A 22,147-nucleotide genomic window follows, 5' to 3' on the forward strand; every position below is an offset into this window, starting at 1 on the left:
CAGATCAAGATAAACAGAATAGAAACAGATAAATATATGTGCGTTTGTATGGGAAGACAAGGAAAAAAGTTGTGGATGAAAATCGAAGGTGGAGGGCATATCCTTTGAACATCATAGCAGAGTATTAGAGAAGGGATTTCTCCCCCTTGCCCAGCTTCCTTTTGAAAGTGCTACAACCATAGGCCTTGCCATCAAATCTGGAATTTGTTAAAGAAGTTTTGGAAACCCAGTGTTACCCTTAGAGCTGGAAATAGGACAGTCAGCAAACAAGGGTGAGTCCCACAGGGTGATTGTGGGAGGTACGCTTTGGCAGCCTTGAAGATGAGAGCATTATGAGTTAAGAACAGCACGGAGTAAATTCATTGGCTACTCCCCAACTCCCCACTGGTCCCAGATCCCTTGCCAGCTTTTCTGTACGCAATGGACATGCTCCTTCTGCCTGTCCATGGCCTTCTGTTTTCTCGCCCCCTCACTCCTCTGCAGCGTTCTTGCCATTTCTGGGCTCCCCACCAGGCAGTTCAGCTACTTGTTCACCCAGGGTTGGCAGACCTCTGCTGCTTCTTTGTGAAGAGCATAGAGCAAGACCTGGCAGATGGCAATAGCAATAAAACAAAACAACAAAAGAAAAACAAAAAAACACAGGAAGGAGGTCAGTTACAGCTTGCTGCAAACAACTTATCTCAGGTGCTCTTTTTTAAAATAGGAATTCACCATTATAGTAAAGAAGATCACTCTGTAGGACAGAAGCCACCCTGTAAAGAAAAGCAATGTATTTTCTTAAATACAGAGTAGATTATGGTGAACCCCAGATCTGTCAAAAGAGCATTTGATTCTGAGAGAGTGTAGTTGTATATTTCTGTATAAGCAACTATAAGCTGATGTCAGCTACTTAAGAAATCAAAAATTCCTTCTAATTCCTTCTACAGTAGAAGAAAATAATGATATGCAGTTCTATACTGCTGTCCTTAGTTAAGTTCCTAAATATAAAATATTTTTTCATGGAGTGATTCAGTGGAAATACACTGTCAGTGCCTTCTGGCTGCTAATGTTCTTGAAATTGGACACTGAGGGATACCTTGTCTCTCCTATCCCTGTTTTACCAGAACTCCCTCTGAAAGAGGTGGACAGCTCATTTTCTCTTTAGTGGTTGGTTTTGATTTACATCTATTTGTTTTCCATTAGTTTCCACCTATTAGGGGACCACAGATTAATAATTCTTTAGATAGTTTCAATGATCTTTCTATCAAAAATATTTCTTTATTGTGGACATTTTCCAGGGTAATGAAAAGCATCAGTATAGTTCAGTATAGCACAATGAATTTTGTCAGATTCCTGATAGATCATCTCAAGATATGCTATAGTAGTAGTTTCACTTAAAGATTGGTTCTGCTACAAACAAAAATGGTGGGTTTGTATTTTGGTAGTTTTTCAAGCATTATCACCATTCTGGAATGAGGGCTGGATTTGCTCCACCGTTATTCACAGAGACACAAAATTAAAATGATGAAAACAGTTAAAAAAATTCGTAAGAGCAAAAAGAAAAGACAAAAGCATCTTCCTCTTGTCTGACATCTCTTTCCATGTTTCTTCTTGTTTAACTCTCTGTCCTTTAGAAAGTGGATGTTACCAGCAGGGCAGTTATGGAAATAATGGCGAAGACAATAGAGTATCTTCAGCCCAATCCAGGTAATATAATTTTTCAATCTCTCTACTTGGAGCACGTTTTGAAAAAATGCTTTTTCTCAGCATTGCATGAGACAGACCCTCTTCCATACTGGTAGAGCTGAAGTTAATGCCAAATCAGTGAACTTTCTTGGGTTGAAAAGACAAAGGTGAGTATGGGTTTCTGTTTTAGGTTGCCAGGGAATGGAAGCTCGCTTTAGGAGATTTTTGTTTTTGTTATATTATTACTTTAGGTAAGAACACAATATATGCTTAGACGTGAAGTGTGTTTATGTGCCAGCCATCAGTATGTCTCCCTGAGATGGGAGGTGGCTGCCTTCACAAGGAAGGCAGGGCAGAGCAGAGCCTCAGTCAGGACCTGTCCCAAGATGTGCAGCGAGGCACCAGCCCTATTTATCTCCCTGGGAATGGGAACAGGACTAGGCTGGGGATCAGGATCTGCCAGACTTCTCAGTTCCCAGGAAGAACAATAAAGTTCTGAAGGAGATTCTCTGGTTCCTGCAGGGCACAAGAAGTAACACGCTTCACATGGTTTCCTAGCAATTTCCCATCCTCATTAGAGTTGCTAGAAAAGGGGGGTTGCAAAAGAGCTTTTTGTGGTGAACTGGTAAAAAAGGAGGTGTCTGCAGTCCTAATCAGAGATAGCTAACTTGAGCCTTTGAAATAGAACTAAATAACTGGTTTCTATGGGGAGAAGAAAGAATGGCCTTTTGATTGGGCTGATGGAGAGCTGCATGCTGCTGTCTTGCCAGAGGATTGTCACATGCAGGATGACTTGGAGCTGCTATAGTCACTAGTAAATAGTAAATTCAAGAACGTATAGACGTGATTGGTCTAGAAATGTAAAGGGTTTGTTTATACCTGCTTCACCAACAGAATCAATGGAGTTAAGCAACTGAAAGATTAATCTGAAAGCAAAACTAGGCCACATACCTAACATTAGTATTTTGGAGTTTCTTGAAGGAACAGACAGAAATTCAGTCAGTATTTCTTAAGCTGGAAACAAATTCAAACTACTGTGAGATATTTTATCACCAGCGTGGTAGGTTGAAGAACTGTTGCTGGTATAACTTACTTTGTGGTTTTTATGTGTTAGATTGCAGAGGAAAAGAGTACAGTATGATGATGCTGTCAGTGGGTTGAAAAAAGAAGGAAGAATATTTATGAAAACTATTAAAAAGAAAATAATGATGACTAAAACAGGTTCTATATCAACAGATGGAACACTGTTTATGACTCAAGTCCACAGCTTCAATGCTCATCATCAACAAGCCCTCTGTAGGAAAAGCAGTAGGATTGACAAGCATTATGGAGTTAGCGATAAAATTATTAACTACTGTCAAGCCACTGTTGTGCAACAACATATAGACTGAGTAATAAACTTTGACTGTTCTGTGCTTCCCATCCTGATACATCTGAGTGATCATGATTTATGTGAATCAGAAAAGAGGCTCATGACAACAGTGGAGAGCAGAATCTTTGGAAGTATATCAGAGTGTGATTTCAGCCACCAGAGGCTGTAGAATATGTGAGTAACATCAGAAAATTAAAATTGTAACAGTCAGAAGGAAGATTTATGTTTTTGCATATCAAATGAGATCATGTTGTTCATTCCACAGCTGTATAAAGGTGGCAGATAGAATAAGAGGAACGAGGAAATGCCTCTTTCTGCTCTCACCTGATCTGAGATTGGTTTATGCCAGCTGCATGATTGCAGAAGAGCTCCCTGCAATAGGAATTACACAAAAAAATGACATTCTAATTCAATAAAAGAAAAAAAAAAAAAGGATCTTTAAAAATTCTCTGTACAACTGTGTTACTATTTACTAAAATGTTATTTGGGACATTTGTATTTCCTATTTCTTTCTCATTTTACTAAAGAAGCATTATGTTGGAGAGTGGGGTGGGAATGAGTGAAAAAAATAATGGCAATACTTAACAGATGATTTTATTTAGAAGTTTACCTGTTTCTCATAGGATGAAGAGCGTTTGGGTTGTGGAGCATACTTCTTGAGAAGTAAAATATACCCCTGAAAACAGCAGTATGCTTCGTTTATAAAATAGAGCCCTGTGAGAGATCAATTGTTTTCATGGTATTTTGAAGGATCAACACTGGAGGCCTGCAGCATGGCCCAACTTCACTAAACATTTAATGGACTGATGCTAGAAGAAGGAAGAAGGAAGAAGGAAAAGGAAAAAGAGAGGATAGGAGGGGAGGGGAGCGGAGGGGAGGGGAGGGGAGGGGAGGGGAGAGAGGAATGAGGAAAAGAAAATAACTATTTTAATGATGAAAGTGAATTTATTTAAAGGGATATTGGGCTAAAGTTATTGTGAATGATAAAATTAGCATTGCAGACTTCCCAATTATAAAAAGTAGAAGGCTATCTAAAAATAGCTAAAATTGAACACGATGAAGTCTCATCAGGAAAATTATGTACTTTACATGTAGATGTACATTGCTATAACATGAAGGAGAAAAATTTAGACATTGAGAGTATAAAGAATTAAAATAAATAATTCTTATGTTTTACAGAGGGTCAGTTAACGTTTGTTATTAAGAGAAATCAAGAGCGACACCAGGAATGTCAGTGCAAAGGAGAGGGAGTGCAGTTGGGAAGATAATCAAGCCATTTCCATATGTTGTTTTGTAAATCTCTGCCTGTCCTCTCTCAGGCTGAGACATAAATTAGAAAAGGGAGTACATGGCATTAGCATAGTAAAGGAATAGAACTGAAATGTGTCAGGATGGGATTATTAGATCAACTGAGCAGTGACTTATCTCAGCTCGCATGGACGCTAATGGAATCCACTTTAAAAGAGGAGAAATGAAGGCCCAGTGAACATATTCTAAGATTTCCTACTAAAACTAGATTATCTGGGACCTGAGTTTTCCAATTAAGTATAGAAACCAGATTTGATACTAATGATTAAATGAATCATTGAAATATGATTTTTTCATGGTTACCTTTCTCTTCCCCTTTCCTTATTGTTTTTATTGGTTTTTGTTTGTTTTGATGTTGGTTTTCTTTTCATGTCTGCTTAATTCTTTCCTGTACCTTTCTCTTTCTTCTCTTGGTAGCCAGTCTTGGACATAGCCACATCCTTTTTTAACATTTCCTCTTATGTTTTTGCTTTGATTTCTGAAAATATTCACGTTTGTTCCTGTTTTATTTCAGCTTAATGCATCCATTTCTGTTTCCCAACCTACTGATTTTGTTTATGCCAAAGTTTCTTTTGTGTTTCTGTATTTCCCCATTGCCACTATCCTTTCAATGCAATTTTTAATGGCCACACACTTCATTAATATTCAGTTTCTTATAGTGAACAGTCAGTCTGCTAATGGTCATTTTGCAGTGAGTAGCAACAGAAGGCATCAAGAAATCCAAATGCAGAAAAGCATGATCTGGTGGCACTGAAGTGTATTGAGACAGCTTACAAAACCACTGTTACTATTGGTTAAAAGCGTGCTAACCTTTCCTAGCTGTTTCCAGCCAAAGTAAGTACTATGACACTTGTCTGATTTTGCTGTCTCCATGCACTGAACCATGACTATATCTGTGCATAAATATATACACCACAAAGTGAAATATATTCAGCAGCAAGAACTATGGCATGATAAACACTCTTCAATAATAAATTAAAAGCAAGACACTTGTTGACTGCTAATGATTTGCTTTGTTGCAGAAATGTGCACAAGGCCAAGTTTTGAACAATTACATTAGCTATTTGACACTTTGTCAGTAGAAATACTAACTTATCAGAGCTGCTGCCAAATCAAATCTTTTTGATGAGGAAGGTAGAGGCATTCATAGGCACCCTTCTGTACTAAATACAATAGTGTAAGTAGAAAAACACACTCTCAGTCAGCTGGCAAAAATTGTAGAAAAATTCAATTTAATTCAATGTCTGCAGGCTATTTACATTCTGTAGCTGCAGAAAAGCAGGCAAATTATTTATTTTTGCTCTCTTTGTTTTCATTATTTGATGATTGTGTGCTTTCTTCTGATCTGTAGTTGTCTATATCTGAAATAAAATGTAAACTAAAGTGCATTCAAAAGCTTATTAAAGTGGGAGTTTATCCAACTCCTCATTCATATCTGGGGACAGAGTTTTTATTTCATGCTCTACAGAGGAAAAACTGAAAAATAAACACCAGGGGCATCAAAAGTTTATTCTTGAATGTGCCTAGTCTGGACTTGAGGGGAAGATTGGCTCAGTCTAGTACCTGTCTGCTAGGCAGAGATTTCAAGATTAAGCATTTTGAGGCAGATTAAAAATTCTTCCTGAGTTCTAACACATCAAACATGATATCTTGGCAGTGTTTCTTGGCATTCTTCTATCTGTGTCGTTTCAAGGGAGGCTTTGACTTAAAAACAAGGGCTGAGCCTCTTCTCTGGACTACTAGCAAAAGAAAAAGTCAGTGATTGACAATGTTTTGTTTCCTTGCTCCAGAGATCATTCCTGACAATCAGTGCTCAATCCCAAATTTGGACAATGTTTTTCAAACACATTGTAGGAAGCTTAAATAAATTTAGAGCGCTGGTGCATCAAGCGTTGCATACACGGTAACATTTCAGGTGAACAGACATTTCAGACATTTCTATATAATATAGTATAACCTCTGTCACTTTCCTGTTTCAGCTTCCAGAGCTAAACTCAGTATGATCAACACTATGTCAAAAATTCGAGGCCAGGAAAAAGGACCGGGTTACCCTCAGGCTGAAGCCTTGCTGGCAGATGCAATGCTGAAATTTGGCCGAGAACTTGGAGAAGAATGCAACTTTGGTAATTTGATTACTTCTGTTTCCATTACGCCAAAATAAAAATGATAACAAAATTTAATGTAATTTTCGTCATTAAAGTCTTATGGTTTCATAAAGAAAGAAATTATGCAAGAATCTCGTGTTCAGCTCCATCAGACTTCTACTTTGAGATTGGCCTAGGTCTGCTGACATTATGTGGATCCAGTATTTTCTGTGGGTTTGGACTAGAGATATTTTCTCACAAATGAAAATCAAGTTGTTTCCCCTTAGAACCATATCAATACAGGCTTTAGGCTTTAATGTAGATTATGCTACAGGGATTATATTTTGATAGAAGATGTATGTGTTTAGAAAAGGTTATTACTGTCTGTGAATTACAAGGGCTGCTCTGAAAATAATGCCTTCTATTTTGTTATGTTGGCCCACAACATTAGAAGAGGATGTTGGTGGTACAGCAGTAGAAGCTGAACCTTCCCACTAGTATTCCATGTTGTTGCCATGTGGCAGATGGCAGCAGAGAGGCAGTCTGACAAAATGATGTCTGACATGGAAGTGCATCTGAAGCAACAGTGTGGAATTGAGTTCCTTCATGTGGAAAAAAATCACCCACTGACTGTCCTTGATGTTGAATGTTTGTGGAGACCAAACAGTGGATGTGAGCACAGTGAGGCAGTGGATAGTGTGTTTCAACAGTGGCAAGAGCGATGTGAAAGACAACCCACGTTCCAAACAGCAGGTGCTTGTATATTGCTGGCAAAAAAACATACCTAATGGTAGTACCTATTTTGAAAAATAGTGTTTTGTAGCTGAGAATTTTCTCTTTCAAATAGTGTTGTTATTTATTGTAGTTTTCATGAAAATAAGTAGGAGGCATTACTTTCAGTGTGACCTGTTTTTTGTCCTCAGACAAAAAAATTATAACTCTTGCTACTGTCTTCATTACAGGCAAAGAATTAAAGCTAATAGATTAAAAAAAAAAAAAAATTAAATGTAATTCCTTGTATTTTGGCCTTTTCTTCCTGGCCATCTTAAATAATTAAAGCACTAGTTACCAACTGTTTTTTCTGCAAAGCCCTTCCCCTTACTCAAGTTTCAAATGAGTTTACAGCTGCCTGGGTGAGAAGTGTTATACCAAGATTTTATATCATGTTCATCCACAGCAGGAGTCTAATTAGAAGAGTAATATTTGCAGCAGGTTCCCTTATCTCTGTCATAACTGCTCAGGCTCCTCTCTTGCTATTTTTATCTGTCAACACTCTGAACACTCAAGTAGGATTTCAAAATTTCTATTTCCTATTTGAATCTTCATAGTATATTGTTTCTGGCTTAAAGACATCTGCAATAGAAAAGGCACTATCTTGCTTGTTGACTAGGAGCTGACTATCTTGGCTGATGTGGCCTTATTTGTACTAGAGATTATTTAATTGCGTGTTTTTTGTTTTTTGTTTTAATTGGTTGCCTCTTACTTGCTAATTTTCAAATACATTCTTAAAGGGAAAATGGAGAACTAATGGAATTTAGTTTGTGCAGATTGCTCTACATACCTTAGTGACTACATTAGCACACAGCAGAATAGATATAGGAATTATTTTTACATTCTTAACCAATCACAGCTATTGTAACTGTTTGTCACTCTTCACCCAGATTTGGCAGACTCTTTAGTTTTACTGTGTATCCCTGGCATTCATCCCCTGCTTGGGAAATAAATGTCTTCTTGATTTCTTGCATTTTTAAGTTTTCAGACCCTTAGTATTCTTTGAAAGTAGATTTTCTTCCACCAACTTACACCTTAAATCGGGAGAGTATTTTTTAGCTTCTTGCTTTTATTTTCATTCAGAGGAGATAAACCAGAACAGTAATTTTTGTGAACCTCAGACAGATAATTCTTACTGACTTTTATTAACTTTGCTAAGTGTATGAACTTGAGAGTTTCATGAAATGAGTCTTTCATCAAATAAAAAGAAAACAGTGGTTAGCTATTTTTACATTTGAAATTGACAATGTTTTAACTGATACAAATAGGAAAATTTTGACTTGCATAAATACTATTTGTATATGAAATCTAATGCTGAGACCATTCTGGAGCAAATAAAGATGATTATTTTCCAATGCTTCCTTCAGCACAGCAACAAATGAATGCACAAAGAGGTGTGTGAGGAGGCAGACTGTATGCAATGTGAATTCTCAAGTTCAGCTGTGTCACAACGCATAAGTTCTGGGGGCTGTGCAAGTGTAAAATACTTGTTACCCTTTCACATGGTGCATCATACTGTGTTTCTTTCCTAAACTTGAAGGTGAAAATGGAATGCTAACTAAATCCATGAGTCAGTTATGTGCATTGGAACCAAGTTATTTTAAGATATAGTGAAAATCTTTTTTCAGGACCAGCACTTGCAGATGTGGGAGAAGCAATGAAGGAGCTCTCTGAGGTCAAAGACTCTTTAGACATGGAAGTTAAACAAAACTTCATTGACCCACTTCAGAATCTCCATGACAAAGATCTGAGAGAAATACAGGTATTGTCATCATTGTGGCATTTTCATAGTGCCAACCTTACGGAGCGTATCTATATACAAATATATTTACTCTTTGTGTATATACACAAAATCTGTTAGTTGTGTACTTTAAAAAGAACTCTTAGATTCACAAATGATCTTAGTCTCTTTTGCTTTGAATTTTACATTTCATGGCTGTCTCTCTGTTCAGAGTCAGGAAGATCAAAATTGAACTTTTTGAGATTAGCATCATCAAACCTTGGTAGGCATTAACACAGTACTGTAATTTGTATCATCTACGTACATTCTGTACCATCTGTGTGGAAAGATCATTGATGCTTTCACATGGTTAAATAAACAAGGAACAAAGATGTCTTAGGCAGTCTGATACAATTTACAAAACTGATAAAGTAATCATAATAGATGACAAATTGATTTTTCTGAGGAAAAGTAAAGATCTTAAGTATTCTGACTAGAAATATTACCTTTTGGCCAGCGTGGCATGGCAAGTGCAAAATGGAATGACAAGAGTGATCTGTCAATTAATACACCAGAGAATTTTCAATAGAAGATAGCATTAAGATACTCTGATGATCTGATGAAAGTAATTAAAAGTGTATTCTGTGTTGCTTTGCTCATGAAAAGTGTTTAGCAAGCCAAAGAGAGTTTAATGTCAGAAACTTTCATATATTTAGTATAAGTATCAACAGTATTTATTCATTGTATGTGGCCTGTTTTAGTGCTGAATATCTTTCATATTTGGACAGCAGTAAAAGAGATGTAAGACCACCTAATTGTACTGCTTTTTCTGTCTCAGAAAGGGATGACATATGGCAAACAGCACATATTTGTAAATGTACATGGTGTATCAGTTACATTACAAAGAGCCCATGGTAGAGAAAGGCAAGGGGAGTTGGGAAACACTCTTTATTCTTATTTATTCTTTTGCATTTTTGGTTTTCAGCATCACCTAAAGAAAATGGAAGGTCGGCGTCTGGATTTTGATTACAAGAAGAAAAGACAGGGCAAGCTCCCTGATGAAGAGCTTCGCCAAGCTCTAGAGAAGTTTGATGAATCAAAAGAAATTGCTGAGTCAAGCATGTTCAACCTTCTGGAGATGGATGTGAGATACCCCTTGTTTATGCTCTGAGCTAAGTGAAAGATGCTGGTTCAGCAGTGAAGGCAATCTAAAGGAGTCTACAGCTTCTAAATCTGTTGATGCCATAGAGTCCTATAACTTTAAAATGAGAAAGTACTTCCTACTTCATTGCACTCAGTGATAGGCTCAGAAGCTATGTTAATGTACAGCATGCGCATATGAGACTGATTTAATAAGTACTTGATGGATAAGTGATAAGGAACATAAATCCCCTATACTACCATTGTGCTTCCTAACCGAACAGTATTAGTTAAAAAGACAAAATATCTTCCTTCTTAGAATGACATAAATGCAAATCATGATTTTTACCTGGCTGTGGTTGTGGAGTTTAATCTGAGGCTTTTGCTCAAGTCCATATGCTGCTGAGAGGACTGGTAAAGATCAGAGATGATAAATGCACAACTGTCTTGATCTCCGCCCTAACGAAATGCAGTAGAAAATAGGAAAGCAGAGTTAATATGACTGCTGAAACCTGACTATGAAGCCTACTTTTTTGCTTAGAGACTGGTTTAGGATTTTGCATCTATCTGGTTTTTAAATTCTCTTTGTGTAAGTAATGTAACTGTAAAATCAAACTAGAAACAAATCTACCTGCTCTGGAGGAAAAACAAAACAAAACAAAACAAACAACTATACATTACAGCTGAAGTTTGTTGTTTAAATAAATGACTGGATTTATTATAAGTTTAAATTCGCACATAACTTAATAGCTCATTTTTGTTTCCTGAGCGCTCTAAAGGAGATATTAAAAGAAAGAACACATTTGCAAAATGAAACTAGTGTATTGAATTTTCAATTTTAATGTTTCTATTAAGGGACTACCCTATATGACCAGATAGTCCAGGCTTTTGATACACCACTGAGGCACTGTGCATCATAGAAACTGCTGAGAAATACATGGAATAATAGAATAGTAGAATCATAGAATGGCTTGAGTTGGAAGAGACCTTAAAGACCATCCAGTTACAAGCCCCATGCCATGGGCAGAGTTTCCACCCACCAGATCACCCTGCCTAGGACACCATCCAACCTCCAGAGATGGTGGACCCACAGATTCTCTAAGCAACCTGTTCCAATGCCTTACCTCCTCCATAGTGAAAAATTTCTTCCGAGGATCTAATCTAAACCTATTGTCTTTCAGCTTAAAAGTGTTCCCCTTTGTCCAGCCATTGTCAAAGTGTAAAAAAACCTCTCTAAATCATTCTTGTAAGTGCCCTTTATTAAAATACCACAGTGAGGTTTCCCTTCGGCCTTCTCTTCTCCAGGCTGAATAACCTCAGCTCCTTTGGCCTTTCTTCATTGGAGAGGTGCTCCCCTCACAAGAGTTTTCGCTGGTCTGTTCTTTATGAAGTAAAATGCTGTCTGTCTTCACTACAAATAACCTATATCCAAAGGAGCATTGCATCTTCTGTAACCCAGAATACAAAAGAGGCATATCTGTGATCCTTGTGGTTTTGTGTCCCTCCAAGACACCAGAGGTTGCAATGGAGAAGATGTATTATGCTTTAATTTTAGTCTCATTTTGACTTTCTGAGTGAAAGTATTTTTGGAACGAAGAAGATCTGTAGGCTGTTGTTTATGCAGACAGACACTGGAGATAATCAACAGAGAAGAGCTTTCATCACCATTCCTGATCATGTCATAACCAGACATGGTAGTCCATAAAGGCTAATATGTAATTGTTCTTGAACTACAAGGAGAAATAAAATTTTTGAAGAAAAAATTAAGGCTGCCCTTGCAGTTTCAGTGTGATATTGTTTGTTTTCTGTTACTGATGTGTAATGATGTGACCTAAGATATGTTTTCATGTCAATCGTCAGATTGAACAAGTGAGCCAGCTTTCTGCTCTTGTACAAGCCCAGCTGGAGTACCATAAGCAGGCGACACAGATCCTTCAGCGAGTTACTTCTAAGCTTGAAGACAGGTATTGCTCTTTTTCTAAGTTTATTGAACTGGCTTTTATGTGTTGCAGAGGCAGAAAATCTATGAATAGAATACAAAAGCTTGGTTTTTTGGAATGTGGTAATTGTATGGTTATGAAAGGAAAATGATCTCAGTAGGCAACTGCAAATTGAGATTTATGTATTTCGAAGATACAAATACTTCTGAGTATGACCGGATGAGGTCTGAGTTGAAGGCAAAATCTCACTACACTAGGGCTATTAATTGAATTTAATTGAATACATATGTTTAGATGCGCTGGATGCCAGTTGTACATATAATTTTGTTTTCGTTTCCATTCATGTGTTAGTTCTGAAGTTGTCTTTTCAGAGATTTTAATGTCTGCTAGAAAAAGAGTATATTTTACATTCTATCTGAAGGGGATCTCCCAGTACCATGTAATTGCCACCTTGTTAAATAATCATCAGCTTTTTTTTCCCAATCAAATCACATTTTATATGAGACTTAACTGAGTTTACCTCTTCCATCCACTTAACTACGATTCGATTGCTAAATCAATGCAGTGTTTTTTAAAACTTCCTTTTTTTGTTTCTTTTTTTTTCTTTTTTTTTTTTTTTTTTTTCTATCAACACAAAGAAGATTGTATGTCTTTGAGATGAGGAATGTAACATTTATTAAAAGTTCACCAATCTCCTACACATCCTTCAAGGAAACATAACATTGATTCCACATGTTTCTGAAGGGCTACTCCTAAAAGCTAGCCATGATTCCCTACTTTCATATACTATATGAAGGCAATACTTTGGTTGCAGATAATTCTTTGCTGTTTTTTGTCACTTCTGTACATCTAGTTTCTGGTGCTACTGGATCTGCCGGTATTTGTTTTTTCAGAATATATAGTCTGTAAGCCTCATCCAGTTCTAACTCTTGAAGTTTTTTTGAGATCACGAGTTTCTGTTCCTGGCTGCAGTTTACAGGCCTGCTTGAAGAGCTAACAGAATGATTTTCTACACTTTCAAATGAAGAATGTAATTCACTTACTGCACAGAAAACGTTAAAAAGTTCTCAGGTGTAGGTTGTTTTGTAGTCTATAAGTTATGCAACAAACTGATGATTCCTGTCTTCACAACAGATTTCTCATCCTGTGTCAGATAAGATGATTTCAGATAATTAATTTCAGATTATTAGATAATTATTTGTTCTTTTGGAACTTCTGCTGAATGGTCTTGTTTTGACTTAACTTCAAGGGCCTTGCATCAGATTACTATTATTGATTACCCAGAATAAAATAATAATAATAAAAAAACCCACCCTGCATAAGCATGCTGTGCAATCCTAAATTGTAAATTGTCCACTTCACACCACTGGGCACAAGTTAATGCATTGTGATCTGTTTGTGCCAGGGATTAAGCAGAGATGTCAAGCTGTTATTATTCAAATACCTGTCTTTTCCTGTGGTGGTAAGCAAGCAACCAAGAAGAAATAGTTCTTCATTTTTTTGATTGATTTTTTAGTTATGGACCACAAAATAAATAATGCTTTACTTTTAAGCTGAGCAAATCTGACTCTGTTCAATCTTACAGAATCTACAGTGCATATTGCTGATTTTGCAGATGATATTAAAAGATGTGAATGCACTTTGTTCATGCTCTTGTCTTCTTGCTGTTAAGAGCATCTTCTTTAAAATCATGCTCAAATAATTTTAAAAGAATATGATATAAACAACAACAACAACAAAAAAAACAGCAAACACAAGAAATTTAAAAACACAGTGAATTCAGGAAGGTCATGGAAAGGCTATTCCTTTTAAACTCTCTTTTTCAGCAAGCAGAAGGAAGCTTCAGTTATCAAGACAGAGAATCATGACAGAGCAGCTAGGAAACAGGAACAGTTTCCTTGGAGATATTTCTTTTCTTAAGAAAAAAAGCTTATGCTAAGCTTTTAGGTAACTTTCATTTAGTCAGTAAAAGTATCACCTTCAAGTTCATGAAATATGAAAAATGATAGTTTCTTAACAGAAGTATTACAAGTAATAAACTGGTTAAATCTATTTTTTTTTAATGCTTTACAGTTTCAAAAAAGCAAAAAAACAAACAAAACTTTTATAAATGAATGAAATGCAGCAAAGCCTTTTTTATTGAAGTTCATTTGTTAACTTCATTGCTTTCTACTTATATATGCTGAATTTATTTTGTTTCTGAAGAAGAAAAGCAGTCTCTAGGATTGACTAATACTGGTAGTATTTTGAATGGTGAGGAGACTCTCGTTTTCAGGATGAGAACTGGTTAAGATATAAGCAGCTTTTTCAGTAAATAAATAAAAATATTTTATTAACCATGAATCTAGGGCCAGCCTAGAAAAGATGAGAGAAACCAACCTTTAGTTTGAATGGAGAGGTCTTGACTCAGCTATTCTTCCCTACATGATACTAGAAACAGATTGGGAAGTTGTTCTGCATAAATTGCTAGAATTCTGTCTAGCCAGGAATCTGAAAAGGCGCTCTTTGCTAGAAATTATGGATTTCTCAATTTGAAGAGTAAAATGAAATGAATGATGCGTAACATTTTTATTCTGCGAGTCAGGAAAACTTGAGTTGTGTGTCTCTATGAAGCAAGAATTCCCAATTACAGGTGAAAAAGTCTGCAGCAGAAGTCAATACGTTCTCACATAGTCTCCTCATGAAATGACAAGGATTGGCATTAAACTGCTGAACAGTCAAGGAATGACAGCAGTGGCAGCAAAATAACTAGCTTCAGTCAATCTAAAAATAAGTATAGAGCTATTCTCTAAGCACTACTAGATCATATCACAAGGTTTTCTTCATTAGGAGCTCTTGTTATTGTTAAAAGGATCTTGGCCCAAAATGCTAATTCTTAAGGGAAAAGAAAAATGATTAAATTAGTGGCATACTCATGTCACGTGATAATTTAAACTAATGGGTTAAACAACAATTACCCCAATTGCCAAAACTTGTTTAGACTGGCTGATTGACAAATATTAACTTTTAGCCTCAGAAATATTGTTTGATGCATCTCATCTGTTTGTTCAAGGAAGTAAGCCTTGACATTTGACTAATTTCATGTTTTCACAGAATAAAAGAGGCATCATCTCAGCCCAAAAGAGAATACCAACCCAAACCTCGCATGAGCCTGGATTTCACAACTGGTGGTGACAATACCCAGCACAATGGAGGAATATCCCATGCCACCACTCCAAAACCAGCAGGTAACAGCAGTAGCAATGAGAACAAAGAAAAAAAAGGCCAAATCTAGCTGAATTTTCCTACAGTGTGGATGTTCCTCCTAGAAGCTAGTTGTTCCTTAGTAAGGAAAATGAGAATGAATATAATACAGGTGAACTATTTGAATTGTTTGAATTAACTACATTATTCTACTGAAAGACCTAGGCTGGTTGCAAAGCACAGTACAGAATTTTTTGTAAAACACTCATTTCCTCAGGCAGAAGAACATGGATGGATCATCCATCTTTGGATTAAAAATGTCCTTAGTACTAGAAGTAAAAAGAATTACTGCCATACTAAACTCCTCTTGAAATATAGATCATAGAACAGGCATTTAGAAAACTCAGAGATCAACTGTAGTTTTCCAAAAAATATAGAACTCTGAAACACTGAAAATCTCCATAATCTTACCCTACTTTTTAAAAACAGGCATTATGATACATGTAACTTGAAATTAAAAATCACTAAACCGGAAACAAAGGCAAATGAGGTATGTTATTTGTCCATTGGTGAGCAGCATATACAAGGTGAAAACATTTATATCACTGTACTTCATTAGTATCTTCAAGATGTATTTCATTTCCTATCAGCACTTACTCTGAAAGCCTTATCACATGTTCCTCACAATAACAGTCTTTTGATACATTTTATCATGATGGTTGTCCTCTTCCCAGACCCTGACCTCAAATATTCCAACTGACCTCATTGACAATTGCTAGCACACTTTATGTTGCAAGATTAAATGTTTTTCACTAGATCATTAGTCAGGATTTTCTTCCTTCTCATAGTATCCAGTGTGAGTGTTTAAACTTCCAGATATATGCAGCAACCTTATCTTCGTTTGGCAACTGGAAGTGGTCTTGTAAACTAGTGATTTTGTGATTATGTAGACAAGGGATGGGAGTTAAACTGGGGATTCCTTGTGCATGAGTTGTAGCTTCAGTCTTGTATAGTGAAAATCTACATGTCATACCACCACAATTTTCTTCTCCACTTGTGTTTTTGTGGTGTCACGAACACTTCTTTGTGATAAGGTTGTACAAGCTGATATTCCTGTATCTCTCAGACTTGTGCTTTTCCTTTCAGAGAGCAGTATTTAACATTTTCTTCAGTAGGAGTTCTTTATTTTGAGGGGCTCATTATTTTTAGAGAAACATCTTCTTCTAAAATTCCTTGATGTAGATTTGTGTTAGTTTATTCAAAGATTTCCTCTTTGCATTAAATCTTGCTATACTGACATCTATAGAAATGGAATATTCTTATCCTAAAATGGCTCAAGCATGGATCTTCTAGCTACAAGGAGCAGTTGAAACGAACATTTAAAAAGTCTGAATCTGAAATCAATTCATCCAGAAACTGGTTCATGTGAAAATGTTGAAACACATACTCATAGAATTGGCATGATTTAGAGGCACATGTCATTAGATTCTGACCAGTGGAAGTGCACAGACTTTCACTACGGAAAATCAGATAGAGATATAAGCTTAATACATTTTAGTGCTGATAAATCCTAAATATTTTTGACTGTGAACAATTGTGCTTTTGGTAAGCTTAAAGCTATAGAATCTCTGGGGATTGAGAGAGGATGGGAGAACAAGGAGAAAATAAAATTTCTAGATTTCATATAACCAATTAAAGTCTTATATAATAATTATAATAATATTCATTGGCCATGCTAAATGGTTTATGGTTAGATGTTTGTGAAATATCGTATTAGAAAGCATTCCATTTTGAACCTGTTCCAAACCAGTTCTGATGGCTCTGTAATCATCAGTCATTTCATGGGAATGAGAAGCTTTTCTTTGGAAACCTCATACAAAAACTGATGAGGTCAGGAGTGTATAGAGTCGTATACGCAATAGCTGTACTAATGAAGATTTGAAATAAAGACACAGTTTTATTTTGCTGTTATTTTTAGATACCCTTTCACTGTTTCCCTGAGACATAGACAAAGCATTTCTGTGCCAATAAAGCTGGAAATACATTTGGGCTTTTGCTTCATTTTTTGTATTTTGCCAACAGATAAAAATTAGATCCCAAACTGATAGTACTTGTTCTTTTAAGTGTGGGCTTGAATGTAGTTTAGTTCTTTCAGTATTCCCAACTGCCAAAAGCTGGTAACTATCTTCTAATACAGTTTAGCAGTCCAGATTTAGATGCTGTCAAGGGGCTGTCTCATCACCATGTGAAATACAATAGAAACAGCAAAATCTATACAAAATACAAGGTTAAAAAGTAACTGCTGGGATTTTAAAACATTATTTCTTTCTGTTTCTTCTCCATAGGTGCTCACATGGATCAGCCATGCTGCCGAGCTCTGTATGACTTCGAACCAGAAAATGAAGGGGAGCTGGGATTTAAGGAGGGTGATATCATTACCCTCACTAACCAGATTGATGAAAACTGGTATGAAGGAATGCTTCATGGCCAGTCAGGTTTCTTCCCCATCAATTATGTTGATATTCTAGTTCCTTTACCCAATTAAGATAGCTGATCAACCACCTCTGTTCCAGATAGTAATGTCAGTACCACTGCTTTCAAAATGCTGCTTCTTACACCTTACAAGTGCAAATTGCAGTGGTTAGAATCGTCAAATCCCACTGAGCATCTTTGGTTTATGTGTTGTTATACTATGTAGTGGTGATGTGTGGTATCTTCTGAGCCAACATAGTATGGGTTAGACCACTTGACCACACTGGCCTGGTGGTAGCCAGAGTACTGCTGAGATGATGCTGGGAAGATGATAGCAAGCCAAACAGGTAACTCATGGTGAAGTAGCAGGAAGTGAAGATTGTATTGGGAAGATAATGCCTATCACCACTGTATTACTTTTCAGTCTTAGTTCTCTATAAAAAGAGGGAAAAGTTCTTGCCATTCCATCTTTCCCTTCCTAGTGATACAGTTCACATGAGTTTAACCATGACTAACAAGAATTGTATCTTCTGACCAAAATGGCTTGCTATTCTCGCAGAGACAGTATAAATGTAGACTCTCTGGTTTCTCAGAAAGTGAACCACTGTACTTGTGCCCTTCTGGTCCCTGCTCATTTTTGTATTTTTGATTGTTATTAAAAGACCTATTTCCATCTATAGGTAAACTTTGAACCATAATAAGGGGATTCCTATAGTAAAAAGCTTGAACCATGAATTCATGAAACTACATGAATTTGCCCTTCAGAAACCTTGAGCATGCTCAATAAAATGCCAGTAGAAGGGCAAGATGGGGGATAAAATTGTTATTAGTTTTAACTGTTAACTGTTTCTTGTCAAGTTTTGGCACAAAATCATGCTGCTTAAGCACCAGATAGTCTTTGTAAACTCATTCACTGTGGAGGAAAACCAACCAAATACAATCTTCCCTACTTTTATTTCTGTCTGCCATGTGTTCTTCGAACATCATTTGTGTGTATTCTGCCCTCAATGAGGACTAAATAAAACTTATTTCTTTCTGTGTTGAGCAATTAAAGACATGTGGCTGTATATGCAAAAACATTTCCCCATATGTTTAGTTCACTTCTTTCCTCCTTACTGCACTTGGTGTGTACAGTGCTGTGCCTAGCTTCTCAGCGTTCTTTCAGATGCAAAAGTTCTATTAGTTTAGTAACACAAAGTTCTATTTATCTAAACTATAGAGACTCTTTCAAAGGTTTAATGTGCTGCTTTGAACGTGCCACTTCAGTACTGGATGATGTGAAATGATGACAATTCCCTATTGCTTAATATATAAACTGTATAATGGAATATTGATATTTCAAATAAATACTGAGAGAATAACTGGAATAATTTTGTGAATTATTATTTTATTGTTTAAAAACATTTTGTGCTTAACTTTGGCTAACAAGAATTTTGTTTCAGAAAACGTGTTTCACAAGCCTGACTTGAAAATGTGAAAAAAAGATATTTTTGTATTATTCTATATCTATCTTCTCTGAATTTAAACCCATATATGTAAAATGATCTTCATAAATAGGGTAGGCTGAACATCAAGCACATAAAGTTAATGTCGTTATGACCAGCATGCAACATTGTGGAGACAGGTTACTTCCTATTAAAGTGTGCTGCATTTCAAAAAATACCAGGTAATGCTTAGGCTTACTTAGTTTGTAATTGTATTTTGAAGGTTTTGTATCAGAGTTAAATAGGGTTTATATTCTTTGTTGTACAGATATGATCATAGGTTAGCCTTGGCAAAGAACTGGACATCCATCCAGTGGTTTGTTCTTGGTCCCTTCTCAGTGGGCTGGGAGAGAAAATGGGAAGAGAAAGCTTGTGAGCCAAGATAAATACGGGGAGATCATTTGCTTGTTACTGTCACTGACAAACTGACTTTATGGGGTTTATGTGTCAAGGTTTTGGTAGCAGGGGGGTTACAGGGGTGGCTTCTGTGAAAAGAACCTAGAAACTGTCCTGTTTTAGATACGAGCCAGTTCCAGCTGTCTAGAAAACTCACTGCTGGACAGTGAGAGACACTCTTGTGCCTCTGGGAGAGCACTCTCAAGACATGGAGAAAGGGCTATACAGCAGCAGCAACTTTGTAAAGGATGGGAAATATTTATGAAGCTGTGTTGAAGCACTGCTTGGATTGCTGAAGCCTGTGGGAAGCCCACGTGGGATTAGTTTGGGAAGGACAGCATTCCATGGTGGAGACCCACATGGAGCAGGGACCATGGAGGAGCAGCAGAGATGTAGTGTTCTGATCTGGCTGAAGCTCCCATTGCCAGTTCCACCTGAACTTCAGAGGAGGTGAAGGTAGAATAGGGTAAATGGAGGAATTTTTTTTTGTTTTCAATTCTCTAAACTACTAGTAACAGGAAATAAATTACATTAGTCTCCCCACATTTATTCTGTTTTGCCTATGACAGTAATTGGTGAGTGATCTCCCTGTCCTTATCTTGATGCTTGAGACCTTTTCCATTGTATTTTCTCCCATTCTTCCTTTGAAGGTTGGGAATGAGAGCAGTGTGGTGGAGTTTAGCTGCCCAGCAGGGTGAACGACCACACCAGCTAAACTTAGAGAAAATTTAGATTTGGGTAGTAAGAAACAAACAAACAAACAAACACATAAAGACTAACATATTCAGGTAACACTTTATAAATCTGACTCCATTCAATAGAAATGAACATGGTCTTTATTTTCTGTAATGTACCAGTAGGCTGACTACATGAAAAATTAGACTTCTACTCTGTAATCTCTATTAATCTTAGTCTCTAGTAGTCCAAATGCAGACTTGGAATTTCTGAAAGGTTCTGCTATCTTGTTTCACTGTTTTATGAAGCTCACTGGCACCTCCTAAATTCTCTAGTCCCACTGAGCACCTTTCCCAGGTCTGTGCCCATTCAGGTTTAAGTACCTCCACAGGTGGTGACTTCATGGCCTCTCTGAGCAATCTTAGCCAGCGTTTGACAACCTTCACAACTAAAAAGTTTTATTGTGTTCAGGTGGATATTCATATGTTTTATTTGTGCTCCTCGGTTCTCACTCTTTCACTGTGAACCTCCGAACAGAATCTGTCTTCATCTTCTTCATTCAGTCCCCTGGGGTATTTCTACACACTGGTAAGATCTCCCTGAGCTTTGTCTTCTACAGGCTGAACAGCCCCAGTTCTCTCATCCTCCTCTCTTGGGGCGTGATGCTCCAGGCTGGCTGCCATCACAGCTGCCCTTTCTGTTCCAATATATCTATGCCTTTCTTCTGCTGGGGAGCCCAGTACTGGACATTGGACTCCAAATTTAACTTACCAATGCTGATTAGAGGAGAGGGTTTGCTCCCCAGCCCCACTGGCAGCACTGCCTTAAGCAGCCCTGGAGCTTGTTGGCTTATTCACTGCAAGTTTTGACGATTTCATTCCACTAGGACTCACGTGTCCTTCTCAGCAGAGCTATGCAGACTGCTGTGTCTGTTAGCTGCCTTGCTCTGCTCAGGATGCTGTACTTATACCCCACATAACATCTACGTCCAATTTTGTATAATGCATAAACTCTTTTGCCCAACATGGAGACCCATATTGTGGTTAACTTTCACTATGATAACATTCTTTTTAGACATGACAGCATTATATCACGTTTCCCTTTGTTGAAGCCTGTTAATTTTCTGTTGGTCAGTTTCTCCAGTCTGTTTGGGCTCTTCTGGCTGGAAACAAAGTCCTTCGGTATATCAGCCACTTCTCACCACCTTGTATCATTAGCAAAGTCATAGGGGATGCACTCTGCCTAATTCCCAGACCATGAGGGAAGATGTTGAACGTGTTTGGACCTAATTTTGACTGTTAGGGTATATTACTTCTGGCTGGCCTACTGCTGGTCTTTGTGCCATCGATTCATAATGTGGGAGGTCCAGTCATTCAGCCAGTTTTCAGATCCACATACATTAACAGTTTATCTATGAGGATGCTAAATTACAGACATGTTGTATGACTAAGAAAGGTTAGAAAATAATAAATTACGTATATGTATCTGTAGCACTTGCCTATATATATACAGCTGAATGTTCTTTTTAATTGGGGGATTCTGGAATATTACATTCGACATTTGACATTCATTTTCATGACATTTTGGGAAAAAAAATTCACAGAATCAAAGTAAAAATCAGATTTGGAGAGCTATCTAGGGGGCTAGTCCAACCTCCTGCTCAGAAGACGTATGTCCAGTTAAGTCCTGAGCATCTCTATGTTGCAGCTGTGGATTCTTCAAACTTTTTTTCCTGTTACAGAGAGGTAGAACATTCTTAATATCTGCTGAAATTAATGAAATCACAGACTTGTAAAATGTAACTGCTGTATACTATGCATCAAAACACCTGTAGTTCCTCAGGCCTTTATCATCTGCTTCTAAGGATTAATGAGATCAAGACTAGTTATGGCTCTGTGCAGTGTTTAGAGCTACAGTGCTTGACAGCATGAAGTACT

At 37.1% G+C, this 22,147-nt stretch overlaps 1 protein-coding gene across 2 annotated transcripts in view; it reads left to right on the forward strand.

Moving 5' to 3' along the window:
• SH3GL2 (SH3 domain containing GRB2 like 2, endophilin A1) overlaps nucleotides 1-20,636 on the forward strand; it is an 87,765-nt gene extending 67,129 nt beyond the window's left edge. The window contains exons 3-9 of one of the 2 annotated variants that reach the window (XM_048931254.1): nucleotides 1,614-1,686; nucleotides 6,325-6,468; nucleotides 8,829-8,962; nucleotides 9,906-10,064; nucleotides 11,921-12,024; nucleotides 15,094-15,227; nucleotides 17,529-20,635. In XM_048931254.1, the coding sequence (XP_048787211.1) occupies nucleotides 1,614-1,686; nucleotides 6,325-6,468; nucleotides 8,829-8,962; nucleotides 9,906-10,064; nucleotides 11,921-12,024; nucleotides 15,094-15,227; nucleotides 17,529-17,728 (948 nt within the window). In that variant the 3' untranslated portion in view covers nucleotides 17,729-20,635. Of the gene's footprint in view, nucleotides 1-1,613; nucleotides 1,687-6,324; nucleotides 6,469-8,828; nucleotides 8,963-9,905; nucleotides 10,065-11,920; nucleotides 12,025-15,093; nucleotides 15,228-17,528 lie in introns of both variants that reach the window. The other variant, XM_048931253.1, reaches the window with a different exon arrangement.
• Nucleotides 20,637-22,147: the final 1,511 nt, after the last annotated feature.

Source organism: Lagopus muta, chromosome Z (genome assembly GCF_023343835.1).
Source record: "Lagopus muta isolate bLagMut1 chromosome Z, bLagMut1 primary, whole genome shotgun sequence".
NCBI lineage: Eukaryota > Metazoa > Chordata > Aves > Galliformes > Phasianidae > Lagopus > Lagopus muta.